The sequence below is a fragment of the Panicum hallii genome, chromosome 6 (genome assembly GCF_002211085.1).
Source record: "Panicum hallii strain FIL2 chromosome 6, PHallii_v3.1, whole genome shotgun sequence".
NCBI lineage: Eukaryota > Viridiplantae > Streptophyta > Magnoliopsida > Poales > Poaceae > Panicum > Panicum hallii.
The window spans coordinates 26875169-26899531 of record NC_038047.1 but is presented as its reverse complement, the minus strand read 5'-3'; the positions used below and the strand labels follow the sequence as shown (position 1 = coordinate 26899531).

At 41.0% G+C, this 24363-nt stretch overlaps 3 protein-coding genes across 5 annotated transcripts; 1 reads left to right on the top strand and 2 right to left on the bottom strand.

The window, feature by feature from the left end:
- Positions 1-5915: 5915 nt before the first annotated feature.
- LOC112896566 (pyrophosphate--fructose 6-phosphate 1-phosphotransferase subunit alpha-like) lies at positions 5916-10245 on the top strand. The gene is made up of 19 exons (XM_025964583.1): positions 5916-6249; positions 6515-6675; positions 6755-6867; positions 7001-7075; positions 7159-7272; positions 7502-7569; positions 7655-7738; positions 7858-7911; positions 8007-8087; positions 8178-8271; positions 8379-8452; positions 8543-8653; positions 8743-8787; positions 8872-8928; positions 9009-9113; positions 9196-9312; positions 9403-9506; positions 9600-9765; positions 9872-10245. Exons 1-19 carry the CDS (start codon positions 6157-6159, stop codon positions 10007-10009), a joined length of 1854 nt encoding a protein of 617 aa, XP_025820368.1. The 5' UTR covers positions 5916-6156; the 3' UTR covers positions 10010-10245.
- Positions 10246-10924: 679 nt separating this feature from the next.
- LOC112896567 (glucose-1-phosphate adenylyltransferase small subunit 2, chloroplastic/amyloplastic/cytosolic) lies at positions 10925-15569 on the bottom strand. The gene is made up of 10 exons (XM_025964584.1): positions 15315-15569; positions 14350-14646; positions 13502-13771; positions 13196-13375; positions 12760-12863; positions 12531-12642; positions 12314-12412; positions 12115-12234; positions 11380-11497; positions 10925-11226 (listed from the first exon to the last, which is right to left on the bottom strand). Exons 1-9 carry the CDS (start codon positions 15567-15569, stop codon positions 11381-11383), a joined length of 1554 nt encoding a protein of 517 aa, XP_025820369.1. The 3' UTR covers positions 10925-11226; position 11380.
- Positions 15570-19181: 3612 nt separating this feature from the next.
- Positions 19182-24221, bottom strand: LOC112897080 (KH domain-containing protein At4g26480-like). Of its 3 annotated transcripts, XM_025965274.1 has the most exons (8): positions 24038-24221; positions 23038-23123; positions 21709-21854; positions 20855-20971; positions 20658-20774; positions 19954-20097; positions 19661-19819; positions 19182-19575 (listed from the first exon to the last, which is right to left on the bottom strand). In XM_025965274.1, exons 1-7 carry the CDS (start codon positions 24124-24126, stop codon positions 19670-19672), a joined length of 849 nt encoding a protein of 282 aa, XP_025821059.1. In that variant the 5' UTR covers positions 24127-24221; the 3' UTR covers positions 19182-19575; positions 19661-19669. The 3 variants fall into 3 exon arrangements, with proteins under 3 accessions (XP_025821059.1, XP_025821058.1, XP_025821060.1); XM_025965273.1 differs by having other exon boundaries at positions 19182-19819; XM_025965275.1 differs by lacking the exon at positions 21709-21854 and having other exon boundaries at positions 19182-19819; positions 20855-20964.
- Positions 24222-24363: the final 142 nt, after the last annotated feature.

Here is a 24363-nt window from a genome sequence, read left to right as displayed (position 1 = left end):
TCCTCTGTTGGGCCTGGAGGTCGGTGTCGGCGTTTACTTCTTTGGTTGGAGCCTCCTACATGGATCATACGATTCAACGAGTCATTATGCGTAGTCTATGAAAATGTATAGTAAATGCTCATTGTAAGTAATCTTGTAGTCATTACCTGACTTGGATTCGCAACGTAATCCGGATCAAACTCCGACCTTGAACAGCTTTCCCTAGGAGGAAACAGATGTGGATCTATCAGATTGTGCCACTGCCCTCCTACCCAAGCCCCTTGTCCAACCTTGGGATCTTCGTCATCCCCAGATTCTACTCCGACGTCGCCCTCATCGTCCCACTCCATCTGGGATGCAATTTGCTCCATTTCATCATCTTGCGATGCTGGACACTCCAGAATTAATTGAATTTTATAAATTAGCTTGAAAATCATTTGTAGATGTGGGTGGGGGCATCACCCGCCCCCGCCCCTACAAATGGGTTTGTAGGGGTGGATGAGGCTCCCACCTGCAAATTATTTTCAAATTTATTTTGCAAAATTAATTAATTTAAAAAATATAGCAAAACATATAAAAAAAGTTATAATTTTACCCTAAGGATATTATCACCTACAGAACTACAAAAAAAAATATGACAACCATATTTCAGTGTATATAATGGTTACGAGTGTTGAACAATAATACAGAGTTCTCCCACACTTACTATCTCATACAACTCAAGCCATATTTTGGATTAAGCATTATATATAGGTCAGCATAATCTTAGGGTTAAAGTTTCACCTTTTTTAATATTTTTTGCTATTTTTTGGAATTAATTGAATTTTCTGAATTAACTTGAAAATCATTTGTAGGGGCTGGTGGGGCCATCACCTGCCCCTAGAAACCCATTTGTAGGGGCGGGTGAGGCTTCCACCCACCCTTATAAATCAATTTGGAGGGGCGGGTGAGGCCCCCACCCGCCCCTGCAAATGATTTTCAAATTTATTCTGCAAAAATCAATTAATTTTAAAAAAATAGCAAAACAAATCAAGAATAGTGAAAATTTTACCCTAAGTATATTGTCACCTATAGAACTAGAAAAAAAATATGATAACCATATTTTAGTGTATATAATGGTTAAGTATGTTGAAATAACAATATTTTTTTCTTTTTTACTCTGAAAATTTGTTAGTGTGTGCTATAGTGTGTGTGATAAGTACTTAAAAAAAATTTTGTTCTTCCACGAGATCTGGAAGATCTAGGTCCTTCAACTATGGAGTCAATCCACGTTTGTGCTCTCTCGTGATCCAATCATCCAAGTGGCCATTACTTTTTGCATGAATCATGCCCAAGTGTTCGTTGACTAATGATGTCGTTATCGTGAGATGCTGCAAGATGCTATAATGTGCTTGTTGCACACCTTTGAAATTCTTGTCGATGGAAGTTTTCCTCCCAACTATGCCAACCCCTTCCAACCTCCTCAAAAAACGTGGAACGGACAAACCAATGTCTCCTTTATCCTTAGGTAACCTACGCAACACTCGATGATTTCCTCAGTACTGTATCCCTCTATCATGGACCCCTTAGGTATGCATGATTCAGTACGTATCGATCTAGAATGGACATGAAATGCTCATATGTCCATATTTCATGTAGGTAAAGTGGACCAAGTGCACGTATCTGGTCGAACATGTGAATCATTAGGTGCTCCGTTATATCAAAAAATCTCGGAGGGAAGCACATCTCGAGCTGTGCCATAGTCTCCCCAATAAATTCCTAGAGATCCTGCAATTCATCTTCGTCTATCATCTTTTGAGAAATCTTGTTGAAAAAGTAAGACAACCGGGTGATTACCATCTTCACGTATACTGGCTTAATCGCTTTGATTGCAATAGAGAGGAACACCGTCAGCAATACATGACAATCGTGAGAGTTGTAGCCGCATAACGAGAGGTCTTTCATTGAGACTAGTTTCCTTATGTTGGATGAGAAATGACTTGGGACTCTGATCCTCCGTAAGCTCTCGCACACTGCCTTCTTTTCATCATTTGTCAAGTTGTAGCTAGCCGGGAGAAGTTCATATGTTTCATTTCCTTTATCCACAGGGTGAAGATCTTCTCTTATCTTCATGGCTACCACGTCTTGACGTGACTTCAAGATATCCTTTGTCTTTGCTGATGTCTCAGAAGGAGCCCAATTATGTTACCAAACACATTTTTCTTCAAGTGCATACCATCGATTGCATGGTAGATCTCAAGATCCGCCCAATATGGCAAGTACTTGTAGAAGATGGACTGTTTTTTGAATGGTACGCCTTCGATAGGTGCCTTATCTCTGTTTCTCTTCTTCCCATCTTTCATCATCTTCCCATAAGTGACCTAGATGGTCGTGACCATTTCGAAAATATAATGCCCATCTCGTTTTACTGGTGCAGAATGTAACTCAAGCCTGCCATCAAAAAAGTTGTTGAACTTCTTACTTCGGTACCGATATCCTTCAACCAAGAAGCACCTGTACCCAAGGTAAACTACTTTTCTAGAACCTTCCAGGAAAGATGATATGGTGTCATCCATGCAGACCGTGCATCCCATCCTATCTTTGATCTGTCCCGAAAGGACAAACAGAGCCTGGTAATCATAGATGGTGATGAAGATGATGGCTCTTAGATTAAAGGTTTGCCATGTAAAACCATCAACGATATCGATACCCTCTTTCCATAGAGTTTCCATCTCTTGCATCAGAGGCTTAAGGAAAACATCTATATCGGTGCTGGGATGCTTTGGTCCTTGTATAAGGATGGATAGCAGAAGATACTTTCTCTTCTGGCACAACCATGTAGGTAGGTTGTACATCGTCAACATCACTGCCATGTGTTGTGAGTGCTAGTCCTTTCACCAAACAGATTCATTCCATCCGTACTCAACCCAAACTGAACATTCCTTGGGTCCTTTCCAAATTCTAGATAATACCGCTCATCTAACTTCTTCCACTAGTGAGCATCAGCTGGATGTCGAAGCTTTCCTTCACCTTCTTGTGCTTATCTGAATCCCACCAACGCATCAATTCAGCATTCTTAGGGTTGGAGATGAAACACCTTAGGCGATCGGCAATTGGGAGGTACCATATAACCATAGCAGGAATTCTGCTCTACTTCTCAGAGATGCCTAAAGTAGTGTCTGTTGTTTCAATAGAGGGAACACTATTCGTTGCACCCTTCCTCTTCCTTTTGTTCCCATCTCCTGGATCTTGATTGACGCCACCACAATAACCGGTATTGTTTTGTATCAACTTGCAGAACATACAAGATATTTGTCCAAAGTCTTTAAAAGTATCCCCACAATATAAAATACAATAATTTGGGCATGCCAGTCTTTCCATAATTTGGGCTGACAAGCTTCTTTGCTCGATATGTGTTGGCAGGCACTTTATTGGGCTTTGGAAGCAACCAAGCCAAGATACGTAGGAGATCATTAAAACTACTGTCTGACCAACTGTGCTTAGTCTTTAGGATCAACAGCTCGAGTATGAAACGGAGAACGGTCTAGTGTTTTGGATATCCTTTAGATCGCTCTATATATTTCCTATGCTAATTTTTTTCATCATCTCGAAGTTTGCCAACCCCTTAGCACTACCAACCAATAGGTCTGCTTTGGTATGATGCAACAATTGGCTTAGGAAATCACCATCATCAAGTTTAGCGTCACTACTATCATCATTGTCACCATCGATAGCCCCATCGACACCATCACCATAGCCTCCACCAACATCTTCATCATCGTTGCCAGCATCATCAAAATCATCATAAGCATCAAACAATCTATTAAACTCGGCGTCCTGTATGATTTCATCGAGCGGATTCTCCATCGGAGGGGGTGCTTTCTCACCACGATACGTCCAGAGTGTGTAATTCTAACAAAACCATCCACCAACACATGTGATCTGATTGTAGTTGTGTCGCTGAATCTCTCATATTCTTGCAAATTTTGCATGGGCAAGGTATCCTCTGTGTCTTCTTATTTTTTGCGTGGTTTTCCGCAGCTTGAATGAATTTATTAAGTTCTCCATGAAAATAGGCATCCATCCTTCGTGCTTTGTACATCCATGTCCTATCCATCTCTGAACATCAAGAGATAATTTAAATGGCTTAAAACAAGCTCTTCAATAATTTTTAAAATATAAAACAAGCTCTTCACTAATTTGGAAAAAGTCAATTTAACATGGAAAAAATAAAAAAATCAAGGCCCAACCTATTATTGAACAACTAAATTTTGTGGAAAAAACTATCTTGCATCTGTGTAAATATAGAAAAGAAACAAAGTTTCTTCTCTCTCCTCTATGGATCTAGGAATTTATTTACTAAGGAATAAGGCTAAAATATAAAGATTGGACCCAAATGATTATATAATCTTGTTCTTCTACTAAAATAACCTAATTTCATCCAAAATTTGAGGTAAATGGAGCCCGAAATGGCAAATCCACACCATGGAGATCTAGATCTAGTTAGAGGTAAGAGAGCTCCATTTGAGACTTAAAACTATCTAAAAAGCTTAAAACTATCTAAAAAGCTTAGAAAAGATATGGGATTAGCATCAATTTACCTCCTAGAGCCCCCAACTCGAATGAAATCAAATTTAAAACCTTCCCTCCTATTTTTTCCTTTTTTTGAATTTTTGACAGCACCTCCCCCGAGCAAGCAATGGGCTGTCGGGAGGAGGAAGGCATTGTCTAGATTTTTATGGGTATTTTTAGGGACGAGTGATGGCGCCACCCGCCCCTAAATATATATTTCCAGGTGTGGGTGGCGCCATCACCCGCCCCTCAAAATGACCCATTTTCAGGGACGGGTGACGCCGTCACCCGCCCCTGTAAATCCTATCTTTCAGGCTGATGGCGTCACCCGCCCCTAAAGATGCATTTCTAGAGGCGGGTCTGCTACTACAGTAACCCCGCTCCTTTTATAGTCATAGGTTTCATTTTGACCCGTGGAAAAAAAATGGAGTGTTGCTACAAATTATTTTTACAGTGTAGTGTCACCATCACGTTTGTCCCAAACCCTAGTCATGTGTATGTGTTTGTAAAAAGATACATTGTCCGGAGCCTAATAAAACATCATGGCGAGAGTAAATTTTTCTTTACAATCTATTTGTAGTTAGGTAAAAAGTGGAGCTAAGGCGGCAATTTAGGCCTAAGGTTCTAAGTTTAAGTCCTCTTCTATATATGCAAACTTGAGCACCTACTTTTGGTTTATTCACAAGACAGGCAAGCGTGTTCATTTGATGCACGTCAGTACATGCAATCAAAATTTTTATTTTGAGTGTGAAAGTAGTGTAAAAGATCCTCAAATATAACGGTATGTCTTTTCCAGCGGCTTCATATATATGTTCACGTTAAAATTTTAAGTTAAATTTATTTCAATATTTGCAAAAATAATAAGAAATTTGTAGCCAATGATAATCTTTTAAAAGATTTAGAATATTTTCTAGAAAATGACAAGGGAAAGAAAATAATGCAACATATTCTCTCCGCTCATGCTAAATTCACTGCGTCAAGCATGGTCTATGTCCTTCGCTATCAAGCCGTCACTGCTCAAATGCTAGGTGCAAAATGTGCCTAGCATCGAATAAAAAAAAGGGAGTAAATAGAAAAGTGGCATGAACATTAAAATAAACTGAGAAAAATAAAAGGAGACAGCCCACCTCGTCCAAAACCGCCGCCCCCTCTGTTGAGAAAGAGGCGGCCACGCAGACACCCGCCGCCCGCACCAACCAACCAACCCACAGGAAAGGAGGCACGGCGAAAACAACAAGCGCGCGCCGCACCGCCTGCCACGCCGGTGGGCGGGCACCGCGGCGCAGTCGAGAGCGAAAGTGGGCTCACGGTCGCGGGTCACTCTCGCTGCCGACTCACCTGTCCGCGACTGCGGCTGACACGGGAAACCAACAGCGAGTGTCGCCAAACCGCCGGCGCCGCGGCCTCTGCTGCCGTCTGCACGCCTCCTCCCCCCTGTTCCTCGCTCTTATCCCAAACCCACGGCCACCTCGCTTTCTCTCTCCCTCTACAAGAAAGCGACCACCACCGCGCTGCACCACCGAGAGTCAACTGAGCGCTGTGGTGACTGGTGAGTGATAGACTGCTGACGGGAAGCTTCGATCCCTGACCAGAGTTCAAGCAGGGGAGGAGGAGGAGAACGAGGAGATGAACGTCGACTTCGGCGCGCCCAAGGAGCTGGCGGGGGGCCTGCAGCAGCGCAGGGCCCTCTACCAGCCCCGCCTCCCGCCGTCCCTCCAGGTGATTTCTGTCGATCCCTGAGGCCCATCTCCCCCCGTCTCTGCTTTTCCCCTGTCCACGGATTGATTAGCTACTTCTTGCGTGAGAGTTGATTCCGACCGACCGTGAGTGGCAGCTGCCGTGCTCGCCATCCGATCGGCCCCGGTCCTGAATTTATCTTGGAAAAAAAAGTTGGGGGTTTATGGGGGGGTTTTCTTGGTTTCTGCATCCATGGCCGGAGACTGAGAATCGGTTCTGACCGGACTGTCAATCCCTTCTCCCTCAGGGCCCGACGGTGCGGGCGGAGTACGGTGATGCGACCACCACCATCGACCCCAGCTGCGCCAACGTCGTCGCGCAGGCCTTCCCGAACACCTTCGGCCAGCCGCTCGTCAGCTTCGTCGCGCCGGCCGAGGCCGCCGCCACGGAAGAGCGCCCCCCGATCAGGTCAGCCTCAGGGCGCCCGAATTGATCATGCATGTGACGAGATCGCGCGAGGCTTTGCCTGAACTTACTTCATGTGCAGGGTGGGCGTGGTGTTCTCCGGGAGGCAGTCGCCAGGAGGGCACAACGTTGTCTGGGGCCTGCATGACGCTCTCAAAGCCTACAATCCTCAGAGCGTGCTCTACGGATTTGTTGGTAATAGAAAACACCCAATTCCTTCAAATGCTCGATTCAGACTGAATTGACCATATTCAGGCTACACTTTTTGCTACTTGTAAAAGTAACTATTTTCTTCAGAGCCCTTTCTCAGATTTTGTGCTTCTTATAGGTGGCACTGAGGGGCTGTTTGCGAACAAGACACTGGAGATCACTGACGATGTTCTTGCTTCCTACAAGAACCAGGGTTGGTGCACTTGATGTCCCCTGATTCTGTGCATGTTTCTGTTGTTATCAATACTGACACATGGTCTACTTTCTTCTTTGAAGGTGGTTTCGATTTGCTCGGTAGGAGTATCGATCAGATCCGCACAACTAAGCAAGTCAACTCTGCAATGGCAGCATGCCGCAGTCTGAACTTGGATGGGTTGGTCATCATTGGAGGTACGAAATAACAGAAGCTGATTAAATTGCTCACCAAGAGTGGTGATTGTTCATTTCCGAAACCTACAGACATTTGAGCATGCTGTTACTGGTCATCAGTCTATAGTGTGCAATCCATTCTGCGTAATGTTATGCTATAACTTGTTGTCAAAAGTCAAAAAAACATATATTTTCTCTTAGTTCAAGTAAACATTTAATTCTTTCTACATTGCTCTTGCTTGGTCTCTAGGTGTGACCTCCAATTCAGATGCTGCACAGCTTGCAGAGACCCTTATCCAAAATAACTGTAAGACCAAGGTACAGTTGTGTACTAGTCTAAACTGCAATTTTAAATGCTTCAAGTAAACCAGAAATTTAAGAAGCCAAAGCCTCCATTAAACAGGTTGTTGGTGTGCCGGTATCATTGAATGGTGATCTCAAGAACCAGTTTGTTGAAACAACCGTCGGATTTGATACAGTTTGCAAGGTAAAAGACATATTCTCGTTGAGATTTTGCATAGTATGTGGACCATGAAGGGACTTATGAGGTACCACTATCAGAGTTTCAGTATGTAGCTAATATCATTTTGTATGATTGCTTTTCAGGTAAATTCACAGCTTGTAAGCAATGTTTGCCTCGATGCAATCTCAGCTGGAAAGGTAATTATCCTGTCATCCATTCAGATTAGTGATTGAGAGCCTGCAACTGTTATTGTCACTAAGAAATACTGGCTGATGTGTTTTCTTCCTATCAGTACTATTATTTCGTTCGTCTGATGGGACGAAAAGCATCCCATGTTGCCTTTGAATGTGCACTTCAGTCACACCCAAACATGGTATGATTCGATATATTCATCTCCATAACTGTCTACTGTAAGAAGTGAAGAAAGAGCATTAACATCCCTTTGTTCAATTACTCATTGCAGCTCATCTTAGGAGAGGAGGTGGCATTGTCAAAACTCACTCTGATGGAAATTATAAACAAGATATGTGATGGTGTGCAAGCTAGGGCAGAATTAGGTTTGTACAGCTTCTTTAGTAGATCAATTTTATAGGTGTTTAAGTCAACCAAGGTATTATGATATTGCGATAAATCATAAATTGAAAGAGTGGTTATCCATCTTCAGGGAAATACCATGGTGTGCTAGTTATTCCGGAAGGACTAATAGAAAGTATCCCGGAAATGTATGCTCTTATTCAGGTATATGTGGTCTACCTTCAGGGAAATAAGTGATAATATATAACATTATTTTGGTTCCATCTTTATTGGTTTTCTGTTCAAATATTCCAGGAAATCAATATCCTTCACAACAATAATGTTCCTGTGGCTGAGATGTCATCACAATTGTCTCCATGGGCAGCTGCTCTGTTCCAGTTCCTGCCATCCTTCATCAGAAGAGAGGTCTTGCATTCCTAGCAAAGTTAGATTTTCTTAATATTTAATGATATGAAGATAAACTAAGGACTAACTATTTGTAACATTTCACTCAGCTGCTCCTCCACCAAGAATCAGATAACTCTGCGCAGTTGTCCCAGGTTTGTGATACTGAATGCTCAATTAACTAACATTGAAACTTATTCAATGCAATTATTGATGTCATAATGTCCTTTTGTTTTCAGATTGACACAGAGCAACTATTAGCTCACTTAGTGGAAACAGAAATGATAAAGAGAACAGTAAGTTCCTTTGCTGCCACTGTTCCATGTTTTTCATCTCTGAATCTGTCCATACTGATTGAGGACTTTTAATTTTTCAGAAAGAAGGAAGATACAAGGGAAGGAAGTTCAGTTCCGTCTGTCATTTCTTCGGATACCAGGCTCGAGGATCTATACCGTCAAATTTTGACTGCGACTATGCTTATGTGAGTACTGTACCTCTGTATTTTAGAAAATTGATGAATGTCCTGATCCTTATGGCAATCCTTATAACATTGAACAATTTAGGCTCTTGGACGTATCTCCCTGCATATGATTGCAGCTGGATTGACGGGGTACATGGCAACTGTGGCTAATCTAAAGGACCCTGTAGACAAATGGAGATGTGCTGCTGCTCCTTTAACTGTAAGATTGACACTGATCCTACGCTGAAAGATTAACATCCATTTATATGCTCGTTACTGACCTAGTAGCACAATTTGTTGTAACTACTAGGCGATGATGAGTCTCAAGAGGCATTTACGTGGCCCTGGAGCAATCCCTATAGGAAGGCCTTCCATCCATCCTTCTCCGATTGACCTGAAAGGGAAGGCTTATGAGTAAGTCCACACTGCTCAGAACTGAATACCCATTCCTGCTCTTCCGGTTACTATGTTGAACTGATTTACTATTATGTTTCTTGCATAATTCAGGTTGCTGCGAGAGAAGGCTTCAAGCTTCCTCCTGGATGACTTCTACCGAACCCCTGGAGGCATTCAGTTCGAAGGGCCTGGTTCAGATGCAAAACCCATCACACTTACCATTGAGAACCAGGACTACATGGGTGATATTGAGATACTGAAAGAGTGTCTCAGCAAGGTTGAGACCTCAAACCCTTTCATCGGCCCTGAGTTTCAGATAAAAACCTTTGTAGTTAAGGAGCAGGTCTCTAACATTGACATGTCCACTGATGATGTGTTCCCAGGTGAGGACCATGGTGAAGCCGGGGTGCTCCCGGGAGATCCTCAAGGCGGCGATTAGTTCCATGTTGTCGGTGACGGACGTGCTGACGGTGATGTCCCACCCCCTCAACGCTGAGCTGCCTCTCTACCATTTCAAGTGAGCGTGGGTGTCAGCCTGCCTGCGTCTGGGTTGTTGTAGAGTGATTCCAGTTTTGTAGCAGAAGCAGATTCTGGATCTTGGGCTCCCGGTATTCGGTAGCTTCCTTATTTTGTTTTCCCTTTCTGAGTGACAAGCACTGGGGTTCATGCCAATAAACACTGGAACAGCACTTGATACCGAAACTGTAATTACTGGTGGATTGGAAAGATGCAGGTTTTCAACCTTGTTCGCCTGACAGTTTAGAGTGCAAAACCCATCTGATCGAGCCGCCTTCTTTTTGGGGTATTGAAGTGCTAAATGCTGCTTCGGAACACTTCTGTAAGTTCCCATGGAAGTAATTGATGCATGGATCGAAGGGGTTGCTTCCAATACCCACTCGGTTGTAGAATCGCAGTTCGCAGATGGGACAGGTTTCAGATTTATCGGTTCCAGTGACTTCTATAGATAACTACTGGGTATGGAACTACAGTTTCAAAAGGTACTAGCTCAGGAAAAGGAAAACAAAATGGGAAGTCCAATGGTCGAATGAAGAAAGGTTGATTTTATTACTGTCCAATTTGTACATGTTTCAGTGAAGTCGAAGCAGAGGAAGAGAATAAAACATACCTAATAACCTTCGAGGGGAAAAAACAGCCTCTTTTCCTCTTGAGACACGGGAATTTATCTCGTTTCCAGTACGAATGAAATAAATTGATTCCTTTTTCACAAAGAAAAGTAAACCGTTCCCTGTAAAATTTCAATGGAATTAATTACATTCTCGACATGGTCTTATACTGCCCTTCCCCGAGAAGATCTGAGTGCTCTGTAGTGAGGCGACAGAGTGCCATATGGGAAATTGAGTAATTGACAAGGTGACAGGGGAAGTGGGTATTCAGAACATGTCAGACGGCTCATCATGCATGGTGAGTAGCTCAGCTCAGATCAACGGCAGCAAAGCATGACAATTAAAACTGATAATTACACAACAATAAAGATGTATCCCAAATCGAGGCATGCAACTTTGGTTCCAACAACATATGCAGAACATTTGCCCCTACAACATTATATCCTAGAATATTAAAGACGACAAAAAGAACAACGAGAAAATACAAAGAAAGAGTGCCTTGATTGGCAGTTCTTTTATTGTTTCCATGGTCTCCAAGACATGGTCAGCAGATCAAGCAAGTAGTTGGGTGCTGACGATGGTCGATGACCCTCGGGCGGATGTTGCACATCTACCTGCAGCACAGCGCAGACACTGGTTTTATGAACAGGCAGGCTTGCAAACACCAGCAAAGATGTTGCATTTGCTACCTATTTGGTTTACTATGGTGTCATGTTTTTGCAGGGGAGGCTTTACTGAGAGTACTGTGCTTGCAAAGGGTAACTTACTTCATATAACTGTTCCGCTTGGGAGCAAAGCATCCTTGATCACAGTAACAATTCCACCTTTGATGAAGTACCCATCTGTCTCCCTTGCAGCTTCTTGAACATTGTCAACGTTGACTATCTACAAAATCAACATCATGTGAGAACAATCTCTGCCAAAGAAAAAGTGTGGTAATGCAATGTGAATCACAAGTTCAGAACTATTCAGATGATCAGACACTTCTGCTCATAAGTTAAGAACAATCAAATGCAACAACAGGTCTGTCAAATGATGGCGATAACAGAGCAGTGAAACAACTGGGTCAGGATATGCCAGGTGTTTCTGGATGGAACTTGAATGGATATGCATGAATGGCACTGCAAAGTTGGATATATATTTCTGCCTTTAAGATTTTTTATTTTATAATATTTTTACAACAAGAAACTGATATATGACTTGTTGACGGCTTTATCTTTTGTAACACAGAACTTCAGCTTGATTACCTCAATTAAATACAGGTGAAGGATTAAATGAACAATTATGCAGGCAAAGATAAGTGTAGACAATGATATTATATAAGCTATCTTCCATGCAAAATGACGAAAGGACATGTATTCATATTTTAAATTAACATTTAAAAAAATGCATAAATTGTCAGGAGAAAACAACATATCAAGTACATATTATGTAAGATGCTAAGGAAAAAAGAAAATAGAGACCAATAGATTATTCAATGTAAGACTCTCAGTTTGGAATACCTTCACATTGTCTCCAATTCGAGCATTCTTGTCAATAATAGCTCTTCTGATGTGTGAATTCTTCCCAATACCAATGGGAATGCCACCTTTTTCAGCAAGGAGTTTCTTGTCAGCTTCAGTCTGGAGAAAAAGAACACCAAGGTTTGAGTTCTCTAATTGCTCTGACAGAAGCATACAGTTATACTTGTATGTATTTTACCTCATAATAGTCAGCACCCATTAGTAAAGTGTCCTCTATGATTGCACCCTCAGATATGCAAGATCGGAGTCCAACTACAGAATGGTGTATCTTGCAGTTCTACATGCAGACAAAGGATTTAGCAAATGAAGTATGCGAAATTACTTTGGAGGAAATATAAAGAGCATAATATAGCAAGGTATTGAAATATGCCGCAGTAAAACAAGACACTACTTACTTTAATAACACATCCTTCACCAATAACACTGTCTGTCACGTCAGCATCAAGAACCTTCGAAGGTGGCAGATGTCGAGGTTGTGTATAAATTGGAGCAGAACGGTCATAGAAGCTGCATTCAGATTGAAGGCAAACAAAACATCATAAAAGGCTAACTGAAATTCTAAGACTTGACATGTATGCAGTTTTGTAATCTTAGACTGCAGCACAGCGAGAAGAGAAAGCACACCTGAAATCTGGTACTGGCTTCTTGGTAATTCCCAAATTTGCGTTATAAAATGCCTCAATGGTACCAATATCTTCCCAGTAACCATCATACAGATAAGCTTGCACCTGCAGACAACAATAGCATATCTTAAAGCACTATTCTGAAAGGCGGCCAGGTACCACCCTAGACCCTACTGCCTAGAAAATAATTGCTTCATAGCTCCCGTAGTTGATGACAGAGCATTATCTAGCACACTGCTCTTAAGCAGAACTTAATGCACATGAACTAGAAATATGCACTCCAATGTAAGTGTCTAATAATAGCATGCTGCTCTATAAAATGAAATATCAGGGTATGACGGCATTTCTGTTGAAAAGGCCATCAAATGCTATAATGGTAATTTAAAAAAAATATCAGTAGAAAACAAACAGCTAAAGATTCAATGATCTTTTCATACCCTCTTTCCAATACTTGTTGCACCTGGAATAACCTCACTTCCAAAGTCATTGGCTCCAGGGAATTGTTCGCGGAGGAGCTGGAGCATTACATCTTTGCTAAAAACATAGATACCCATGCTAGCAATATAAGGCATTTCCTTTGCCCTCACATCATCAAGGCCAAGTATAGTGGTATCAACCTACATCAATTAGGCATCAATAAGGTGTGAATGTATTTTAACGAAGAACATTTTAGGTGCACTAAATGATAGTCCACAAATGTATATCTTAAGTTAGCTACAAAGGAAAGGCATATTTATGTGTACCATCATTGCTTTTAATTGATCTCCTTTCGGTTTTTCAGAAAATTCAATGATCCTCCCTTCTTCATCGATTTTCATAAGACCAAATGCAGTTGCACGTTTCTCATCCATCGGTAGGGCAGCAACAGTAATATCAGCATCCGTTTCTCTGTGTGCTTGAATGAACTTTTCATAGTCCATCCGGTACAGGTGATCACCAGCAAGAATTAGAAATTCCATCACATTATGCTCCTCAAATAGCCACAAGTACTGCCTTACAGCATCTGCAGTACCCTGGGACAAAATATATAAAGGAAAATCAGTACTCAAGATAAGCTAGTGAAGCACTCTTAACAAAACCTCCTGTAGATAAGCATGCATTTGCTTGAGACATGATAATACACATCAAACTCATGTTCAGTAACAGCATTGGAATGATCTTTGTTTTCTGCTGGTTACAAATTTGATGTAATCCATAGGGAGAATATGAAATGCAGAAAAAGAGAATATGGTGTTAAATGTGCTACTTATTTTAGGGAAAGATTTATCGTTGTACACCCGTACAATAGATACAGTAAAGATAGAATGTTGGCCTTAACTATGTGACACAATTGTCCAGCAAAGTTAGTCATATAAAGTTGAAACGATATATTTTCATACAGTGCATAATCATATCAAATATACCCCTTTATTTCATATACCCTATGAAATTTATGCAGACTGAACAGAGCAGTATCCTTTTGTTTCTGTCTACATTCAGTCTCAGAATAAAGCAGAACATCTCGTATTCGAAACCGCTGATGTGCATGCTACTGAAATGGCACATTTCACATTAGAGAAAATCAGATAACACGCAGCATTAGTAGGTATACCTGGAACCAGTTTGGATTATCTGGACTCTGCTGGGCAGCCAACACTTCAACAAATCCTTCATTCTTGTAACCTCCAATGTTGCTTCCGTAGGCTCTTGAGAGGTGACGATTGAGAGAAGCGGAGTTGAACTGTGTCAGCACATAGATCTTTGAGATGTTGCTGTTGAGACAATTGCTGACAGGGATATCAATGAGCCTGTAGTTGGCACCCAATGGCACTGCAGGCTTGGCACGCTTCTTTGTCAGAGGGTACAATCTAGTCCCCGCACCACCTCCAAGAATGATTCCAAGAACACTCTGAGCCAACAAATATGTGTTAATTGCATACAGAAAAATCAATTGAACAAAAAGTGCATTAAATTTATGAGTAATAACAGAAGGGCGATATAGCTCTGAAACTCTACTTTGTTATCACTGTTCAGAAACTAATAACATAAGAGAACAGATCATGTTTAAAAAAAACAGAGACCGCCTGCGGATCATGACAAATGGACCATCATAATCTCATTAGACCCAAAACTAATACCGTGCGAGAACAAAAATAATGGGATTATAGTAAAGAGAATAATCCAATAGCCACAACCACCGGCCATGACAACATCTTGATACCTTTCTTATTGGCTACAAGGAATCCGTAATCAACCGCACGAACCTCGCAACAACTAACTAGCATCCTAAAATTGCCTCATTCATCGGTACCTAGAACATACAAATAAAAAATCGGCAACCGTGAAAACGTGCACATGACATGAGAACAGAAGACGACAATCCCAGCCGCTGATTTGCGCATCTAGATCAGCAACGCGTACCTAGTAAGTAATAAAAAAAGCAATCTTTTGCGCACACGTCCCAATTTCCCATCAGGAACGCAAATGCGCCTCCAACCTGCGACTGACGGATCAGAGAGGGACGGCCAGGCGCGCCAACAGAGACGCCGCATTCCCCGTGCAAGAAGTGGGGCGTACCGTGCTGGCGTCGGGGTCGAGGCAGGTCTGCGAGCTCTTGGAGTCGGACACGGCGCGCGGGGTGAAGACGAACGGCCGCCGCTGCGACGCGGCCGTCGAGACGGATGTCCCCCGGCCGCGCCGGCCATGGCGCGGCTGCGCGCGGAGGCGGCGGACCGAGGAGTCGCCGGAGGTGGACGGGGATGGCGCGGCGCTGTGGTGGCGCGCAGGGATCATGGTCATGGACGACGGGGAGGCCATGGCGGCCATCGCCATTGCTCCTGCAGTGAGGTAGGACGGGGGAGGCAGGCGCCGAGCGGCGGAGCTCACGGGGAGCCTGTGGCCTGGCGAAGGATCGGGGAGTGAGGCCACACACTGACAGATGGTCTGATAGAGAGTGGTGGTGAGAGTGTCAGACTGCTCGTGTGGCTGTGCGATTTTAGCTCAGTACTAGATCTTTTTAAATTTCTTTTTATTTTTCCTAGAGAGAGAGAGAGACTGCACTCTGTCTGCACTGTGCAGGTGACAACTTCTGGAACGGCCTTGAATCTATGTCTAATTGTGGCAAATGATCTTGGTTGACATCGGATGACAAAGGATTTAAGTTGGCATGCGTAAGAAAAAGCTCAAAAACATGTACTCACTGCTGAAACATAGAAAAGGATATTAGGAGGATATAGGTTCATAACAATGTTGATCAGGCCATACGAAATAATTGTGCACAAACTGAGTATTTGTATTAAGATCCTCTAAAAGTGACAAAAAAAGCTTGCTGTTTTTCTAATTCGTCGCTATGGCATCCAAGTATTGTGATAACGGATTTGCATATAACGTATCTCGACATTCGATAAATAATTTATTCTGAAGGCACCAGTTTATTGGTATTTTTTAATATGGAGATAAATATAAGATAACTTACATCATTAGGGTTGGGATAGAGGTTCATATGCTTGGATGTGGAATCATTTGCAACAGCTTTGTCACGCTTTGAAATTGGTTGCTCAGTTGTAGCATTTGAGGGTGAAGGGAAGGCTTTAGACGCCAATGCCACATCCATGGATGCAACTTAAGAAGTCAGATAGAGGAAATATGAGAATGGAATTTGTAGGTGTGTCTTTGTGTATTCATTGAGGTCTATTATCTAATTTATAGGCCATAATAACTTGTGGGTCCATACATAAAAGATGCCATTTCTTTACTTGACGAAAGAAGTTTGTTGATCGAAAGTGTAACAAGCTGTATGATTTGTTCTTATACACTAGCAACTTTTAGAAAGGCACATACTATGGGTTTCGAAGCATGAAGTTTTTGTCGTTTTTATATGACACTATCATTTTTCTTAACGTAAAGAAACAAGTTTGCTTTGAAAAACTTAGCATGTGTACAAGTTATAGCTGTAGAGTTTGTTCTAGTGTAGAATACGACATTGGGAAATGTCGTTTTGCTGGCCCAAACCATGAGGTCTCCTTAGTGCACTCCACGATAAAAGGTAGGTATAGGTTGTAAGTATATCGTGATGTTTAGAAGGCGGTATGTCCAATATTAAGATAACAAACAACGCATGATTGCTGTTAAGCAATATGCCACAAAAAATACTTTTTTAGTTAGGCTTGACACTTTCTCCATTATGCAATCTAAAGTAGCTTGTGCTTTACATTTGGATTTCCGTGTGAGGTTGTAACAAACCCTCGGGCCGTATTGAACTATGAAAAATGGAAAAAAATAGAGTATTAAAATCATGACATATCAAGCTCATCATGTGATGCAATTGAAGTTGTAGAAAATAATACTTTTGTATCCCTTAATTGTGAACATATTTGTGGGTTTCTCCATGCATAATGCTCCAAACAAACTTGATGAGAGGTGAATGCAAGCAAAAGGGTGATGAATTTTCACTGAACATAGTATGCTCAAAGTTACCGGTTTAAGATATTTATTAGGATCTAAAATCTTAGCTAATACTTACTTAACTCCACGTATAAGGATCACGTAGAAATCATCTTGTCATCTTAGAGCATGATTAAAAAAAATGCAAGTCACCTTATAAATTTTATAAATAGGTTTGTATGGTCTAGATTTCCCTTACTAGGAATTAACCTCTAGTCAGATAACAATAGTAGATCAAATTAAATGTATTATCAACATATATTCAACCACTCCATCTGTTCCAAAATATAGATCGTTTTAGTGTTTTTAGAAAAATTATGAATCTAGAAAAATCAAAACAAACTAGATTTTAAAAATAAAGGAGTACGTTTTAATTTAGAGAGACACAATATGAACACGCCAACCTCCCATCATCAGCCTCCACCTTTTGATAGACTGTGTGCGAGACCCGAGGGGCGCCTACCATTTTCGCTGTTTGGTGGATTCGATGGGAGCTAACGAACGAGCAGAAAGCGAGCATGTGGGCTCCGGAATTTGGACGGCTCACGTGTCAAAAAAGGGAGTACAGACGTGGCACGCTACCACTTGCGGAGCCTAGATTTGGCGTCCTACTCGTGAGCGATGCACGGGCAAGCGACTTCGACGGTGGAGAGACGCCGAGAAACCAGAAGCTGCCGCCTGTTCGTTCGCTTGTTCCAAGAATATGCCCGCTACAATGATTGCTTTCATCGATCCTATGGTGGTACCTAATGTACCAAATCATCGTCGTTTGCCTTAAAACTTCATTGAATCCTAAAATTCGGCAATGAAACCATCTAAAATTAGCCACTTTCAGTTACTATACTATTATACTATTATAGGTATACTTGCATAATGTACATGCACATGTTATATGTATACTAGCAAGTATCCCGTACGTTGCTACGGAAAATTATATAAATATATTAATTTAATATATAAAAAATACATATATTATACACCATACTCCCTCCATCCCATGAAAAATACAATTCTAGTTTTTTCAGACAGATTAGTGGTGGCGTAAAAAGACTCTCATGCCCTCATTTATTTGCCACATGCAGTTAGTTTTGGCATGCAAATCAAATCTGACCACTTAGTTAGGCAGGTAGTTGAGATTCAATCTCTAGAATTGCACTTTTTATAGATTTTTTTTTTCAAACGCAGGATTACACTTTTCACAAGACGGAGGAAGTATATATTTTATAATATATAACATAGTGGTGTTGGTTGAGAATTTCAGTTTTTTCTATTTTATTCGCCAAGCGCTAATTCTAGATAGTTTTGGATTCCCAAGATACGATGACCCGGATTCCGATTAGGACTCCAATTGATGCACCAAGCAATCATTGCCTTGCTTTAGTAATAGTAGAGATAGAGATATTAATGTACATAATATATGTATATATAGAGATACATGTAGAGATTTACATATATTGAGATATAGAAGTTTTTTTATGTCGAGGTTCAAAATAAGAAAATCTTTCATATTCTCTCGCACGGAGGTATTTTATTATTATATAAATAAATATGTATAATGTATAATAAAATACGTGAACGGAGAGTTGACACACTCGAAACTTATTATATATATCGGATACACTTGAAGAAGGTGGGTAAGTTTTTAGATATGTAAACACGATCTCGGCCATCTCACCAAAGCCTAGAAGTTCCTTTTTTAAGAGGAGAACAGATATGTATCAATTATCGAATTGGTAGATTGAACCAATTGAAATAGTCTGGGATAGTAGCTTGAGTCTAAATTTTATTTACAGGATTAAGTGGACAAAGTGAATTGTTGAGGGGAGTAAAATAGACTTTTTCCTTTTCTTTTTATCTTTAGGCTATTCACTTTTTCACGTGCTCTGAATGTTCTGCAGATAGACACTTGAGAAGTCTATTTGAGAGCTCCTATATTATGTAGCCAATTATAGGAACCCACACGGAATTTTTATGCATACTGATACTGCGGATCATTCATAGTTTTTAAGACAACGGCACTATATTGATGCAGTCTTGAATCGGATCGCTGCTAGTACCAGTCTCAAACAATGTGCTTCTCAGCTATTCTGAACCGTACATGTCCTACAATAATCCAATAAAGCTACTTCTTACACCGTGCACTAATAACACAAACGAAATATTGACCATTTCCAGATCAACAATGGTCATATGCACTAAGATGGCATAAAAGCACTACCCAGTTAGGTTCCATATAATCAGTCGTTTCTATAGGTGACCAACATGTTGAGCTATACAAGCCTACCAAAATCGCATATCACATTCTCCCCCCTAGATTAGACGTCTAGAGTAAACAGTAGCATACTACACAGCCACAGCCACAACCACAACCAGGGATATGGTTCTCTCGCCACAACTGCAACATATACTTCAGACTTCAGGCAGCAAATTTAAATCTCACATAAGAGATGTCTTCAACTTGGAGAGAGTTAAAAGGTAACCTTTGCGGTTTAACCACGAGTCTTGGCCCTCTTCATGCCCATGCTGTTGCGAAATGGGGAGACCGACCCTGACTTTCGCGAGCTGTTGTCTCTAAGGGTACCATTTAGCATGGCAAGCTCGCGAAGCTGCTGCTTCTTGAAGAAGTCCATTGATTCATCCTAGCAATGTTTAAACATATAAGCACTGATTTGGAAAAAAGGTACTCAAAGACTAGAAAATGTTTACAGCATGGTTGAACTGAATATGGAACTTAATGAGAAATTCATTAGGCCAATAGGCAAAGCTATCCTACCACAGGTTTCAGCATGTCATCGAGAATTTCTCGGGCTTGCATAAGACGGATATCAATGATTTCTGCTGGCAGCTCAGCTTCTATCACAAGGTGGAGAGGCTCATTAAGGTGTTCATATCCTGGTTTTCCCCTCATCAGCTCTTCCTGCAAGTTGTGAAGGCAATAGCATCAGGTGACCTCAACAATCAAAGAAAAGGCAGTATAACAGTATCTGGACGAGATACCAAATACTAGACATTTCGGAAGCATAAGCTGAACAAGAAAATTATAATGTAAAAGCAAAATAATATATAAGGACTAGCCATATAGACAATTCCTATACAATATAATTCAAGTTTGCTGCCAAATGCAGTATAGCTTGTTGCAGTTGATAAACTTCACATCTGACCATACCCAAAAAATAGAAAACCATCAATTAGTGTAATAGTTGAAGTTCACAGAACCATGCAAATTTGGTGGAATCCATCGATTTTTGTAGTCGTGTATAGGCAAACCAACACATAGATGAAACACTCTAGCTAGCATACGTTCCCATGATAATTAGGGTTTAGGGTAAATCTTGCTCCAAAGAGAATAAAATTTTGAGTATGAGACAAGGAAACAAGACAGGTGTATGGTAACATATGAATTTACAATGAGAATATTAACAGTGACGCAAATTCAAATTGTCACAAGGAAAGTTTTATAACCAAGATCAAACATACCTTAGCAGCATCCTTTATGCTGCCACGGCCTCTAATCAGGACACGGCAGTCCGTGTTTGCCTCAACTCGCTTAAGGGAATTTCCTTTTGGACCAAGTAGTCGACCCACAAAGTTGAACTGCAAAGAATAATGCCACAATCATGAAAATTTCATCTGAAGTGAAATAAAGGGAATAAGAGAGAGAAGTAACATCTTACATTAGGGTATTTATCCACAGGAATGTCCATTCTCATTGTTTTCTTGACAATAAAACCTGAGGAGTTGCCTTGTGGACTGACCCAATTTCTAGATGGAGGATGGAACATGCCTGCCCCCTGAAACATGAAACAAGATATGGCCCCAAAAAATAAACTAACTGAAACAAGAACATTCTAGCTAAACTTGATACAGAATCCCCCACTCGAGAACTGGCCAGAAATACATGCACACTGTAATTTCACAAGGTACAGTAATTCATGTCGAATTCATTTGCATATTCAGCCAAACCTAAGATGATAATGATCTTAAAATATCAATACTGCAACTTGGCACTTAACTGCCCAAATTCCAGATTTTTGGCAACTATTTAATGAACCAAAGCATATATATTCTAATAAGAACAAAGCAATCCATTCTAAAGTGCGAATTACAATTTCAAATAATTGAGCATGGAAATTTCCATCTGGTCAATTTTAACTTAGCTAGATTTCACCTGTGGCCTCCTAAGTCATGCCATTCCAAAAGGCCTAAAAGATGTTAACAGACAATAAGATACTCCTCATCCTCGAAATTAACCATTTTCTCGCAGTCAACAAGTCTGAAACAATTGTGTGGCTATTTGAAAAGTTAATGTGTAACCATTCATCAACTTCAGAGGCGGATCAGAGTTTATCCCTAAAGGCTACAGCACACTGTTGTTAATTGCCTCATGAACCCCAAAAAAAATTGCAGGGTATTCGCTACTGACAAATGTCAAAAACAAAGAGACCAACCGTCAGTTCATTTAGATCTTTCACATTCACCACAGCCCATAACAAATAACAATAGTTACGTCAGTGGTCAATAATCATACTTCAGATGGAATTGCTGGCGCCCAACCATTCATTTCAACAGGCCTTCCATTTGGTATTGCTCCTCCGTTTATAAGGGGGCTACCATGCTGATACCCAGGCTGATCTAAAACAGGAATCCCCAAGAGTGCAGATACATGCAATATTTCTGTTCACAGTTTGGAACACCAAGCATAACAGGTACCAATAAGTTAGCATGACACATTGAAACAGACAAGTCAGAAGTCGACGGACAAACACATCGACTTAAATCCAACACTTTTTAAGTTCAGTTAAACTAACGTAATCATGAGCACACATAGATTTCCTAAGCAGCATTGTCTGTACATGCCAGGATTACCGTTAGCTACATAGAAGCAATCAAATGACATCACTATTGGTTCAGGAAACTAAAGCAGGGTCAGTTGCCAGTAATAGCTGAAGGGTCCACAAATCAACAATTCAAAATTTATCTGAACTGAAATTAAAAGCTATGCTATTCCTTGACATAAGAAAAGCAAGGAATAAAAAAAGGAGGAACTAGTTCAATAAAAATAACAACCATAGAGAGATGTTAGAAGCCTTTCTAGATGACGTACCAAATTAAGTAGCTATTCTTTTGCAAAGTTGCCTACAGTGCATACTGTTGGGATGCAATCAAAACGTCAAATATCCTACACAACGGTACCATCAGACTTGGATTCATAATGTGGAAGCACTCGAATTGGAACCCTGGCCATTCCTAAAGTAACCAGGTTCATCAACAATTGAGCTACAATTTGTTTCACTCACAGCACATGGAACCACACTTGGATGTGGATTTCTTGAACTTAAGCCTGTTTAGACTCATTATAGGTGAACTACCACAAACTTCCACATTTCAAATACATCATGCCAAATCATAGAAACCTACAAAAAATGTGCAGAAATGTGTTCATTTGTGCATCTATCATAACAAACATGAACACATATGTGCATATATGTTAGCAAGTGATCTTGATTTGGCACGCGTACATGTAGTGTTTTTTTTTGGAGAACTTTTCTATGTGCTGAACTTTAAGTTCATCAAAGAATTTCCCATAGAACACAAGCCTTTTTAAAAGCTCTTCCTTCCACCTACAACTCTGACTTGAGTCTTCGAGGGGCATATTTATATGTCCATAGTGGTGCTAAGAAATACTAGAACTACAGTACAAGAACGGAATGTCTTTGCATAATTATTTTTAATTACCCACAATTTCATTCATATAAGATAGGAGCACATACAGTACTTGTTCACTCAGGAAAATAACTATGCCTCTTTGTAGGTAGACAAGAAACTAAATTTAGTGGATGTGCTAATAATGATTTACCTTGATTCAACAACCGAGATGTGCATGGAAGAACTTGCATGAAAGGGGCAAGCTTTTGCTTCTCCACAAGCAACTCCGCAATGTACCTGGAAACACAACACCCAGCATTAAGCGCACACATATATGTAATAATAGAAAGTGAATGCTCATCAACTGATCTGTTATGTTGAATCATGGGACTAGATCCTTTAGAGTCAGAGCTTAAGTGGAATGCCGTGGATTTGTTCGACTTGTTCAATCTACAAGTAGATTGGTAGATTGGCGACCCAGCACTTATGAACCAATATCAAACTGAACCAAAGTGGTGAAGTAGAGTCCAGATGGTCAGCCTCCCACGTAGATTGGTAGATTGACTTGTTCAGTTTGACAGGACTACTCCGATTGTGATACCAATCAAATATCAATAGTTGATCTCAACTAGAATCGATTGAGCCCATACAGAAATCAGCTAAAAATCACAATCAGTTCACTACTCACTAACTCAGCTCTTATCAATTTCGCCTAAAGAAACATAAGGTACATGTTTTAACTTCCAATCAAAAACTCATCTGAAGCCATCAAAAGCCAAAATTCGCAATGAAATGCATAATCTTTCATAAAAATTTCAAGATTCAAGGAAAGTTCCTCACTCCCCAGTATATAAACACATCTAGACTTCTGATAGGCAGAAGTCCAACCCGACGGCCACAGTTGAGCCACCGTCTCGCATACAGTTCCATCTTAAGTAGAAAGAGAAAGATTCACTTGCATCTTGATCATCTAAAACTACTCGAATCGGAAACATCATAAATTTCAGCACGACGAACAGTCAACCCAATCCAAGTCCGAAAACCAGGCATGGATCTCCAATCGACTTCAAGATCCAATCTTTTCAAGATACCGACCACAGAACCACCGATCAAACCTCCATCGCGGTACAAGAACAAAGTCATCGTCGCGATGAGTAAAAGAAGGATAGAACCAGGGGGGCGAAAGGTGGGGGCTCAGGCGTCTCGCGTACTTCTCATGGTCGGCGAGCGGGAGGCGAGGGGAGTGCGGGCCCGTGGAAGGCGACGGCGAGTAGGCCATGTAGCGGCCGCCGGAAGACATGGCCGCCGCCGGAGTTGGGTAGGATCTACCGAAGGAGGGGCGAAAGCACGAGCAGATTTTTCCTTTTTTTCACGAGGAAAGCCTGCGAAATGCTGATTGGTGCGTAATTATCTCTTCAGCCTAATGCGCATGTATGCCCAGATAGTTCAGAAATTACACATATATCCTTGCAAAACAAACTTGGTTCTCTTGATTTTTTTTAAGAAAGTCAAATTTTGCTCTTGGGTTTTTCTAGTC

Bases quoted from the DNA above. Each gene is read 5' to 3' on its own strand.
- LOC112896566 (XM_025964583.1), top strand. From the start codon at position 6,157: ATGAACGTCGACTTCGGCGCGCCCAAGGAGCTGGCGGGGGGCCTGCAG. The intron at 7,076-7,158 runs GTTGGTGCACTT...TCTTCTTTGAAG, and splicing joins TGCTTCCTACAAGAACCAGG to GTGGTTTCGATTTGCTCGGT. The intron at 9,507-9,599 runs GTAAGTCCACAC...TGCATAATTCAG, and splicing joins CTGAAAGGGAAGGCTTATGA to GTTGCTGCGAGAGAAGGCTT.
- LOC112896567 (XM_025964584.1), bottom strand. From the start codon at position 15,569: ATGGCGATGGCCGCCATGGCCTCCCCGTCGTCCATGACCATGATCCCT. The intron at 12,643-12,759 runs GTGTGCTTTCTC...ATCTGAATGCAG, and splicing joins AAGCCAGTACCAGATTTCAG to CTTCTATGACCGTTCTGCTC. The intron at 12,413-12,530 runs GTAAGTAGTGTC...GTCTGCATGTAG, and splicing joins GTGAAGGATGTGTTATTAAA to AACTGCAAGATACACCATTC.
- LOC112897080 (XM_025965273.1), bottom strand. From the start codon at position 24,126: ATGTCTTCCGGCGGCCGCTACATGGCCTACTCGCCGTCGCCTTCCACG. The intron at 23,124-24,037 runs GTACGCGAGACG...TTGTGTTTCCAG, and splicing joins CCGCTCGCCGACCATGAGAA to GTACATTGCGGAGTTGCTTG. The intron at 20,972-21,708 runs GTATGATTATTG...TTCATGTTTCAG, and splicing joins CGCCAGCAATTCCATCTGAA to GGGGCAGGCATGTTCCATCC.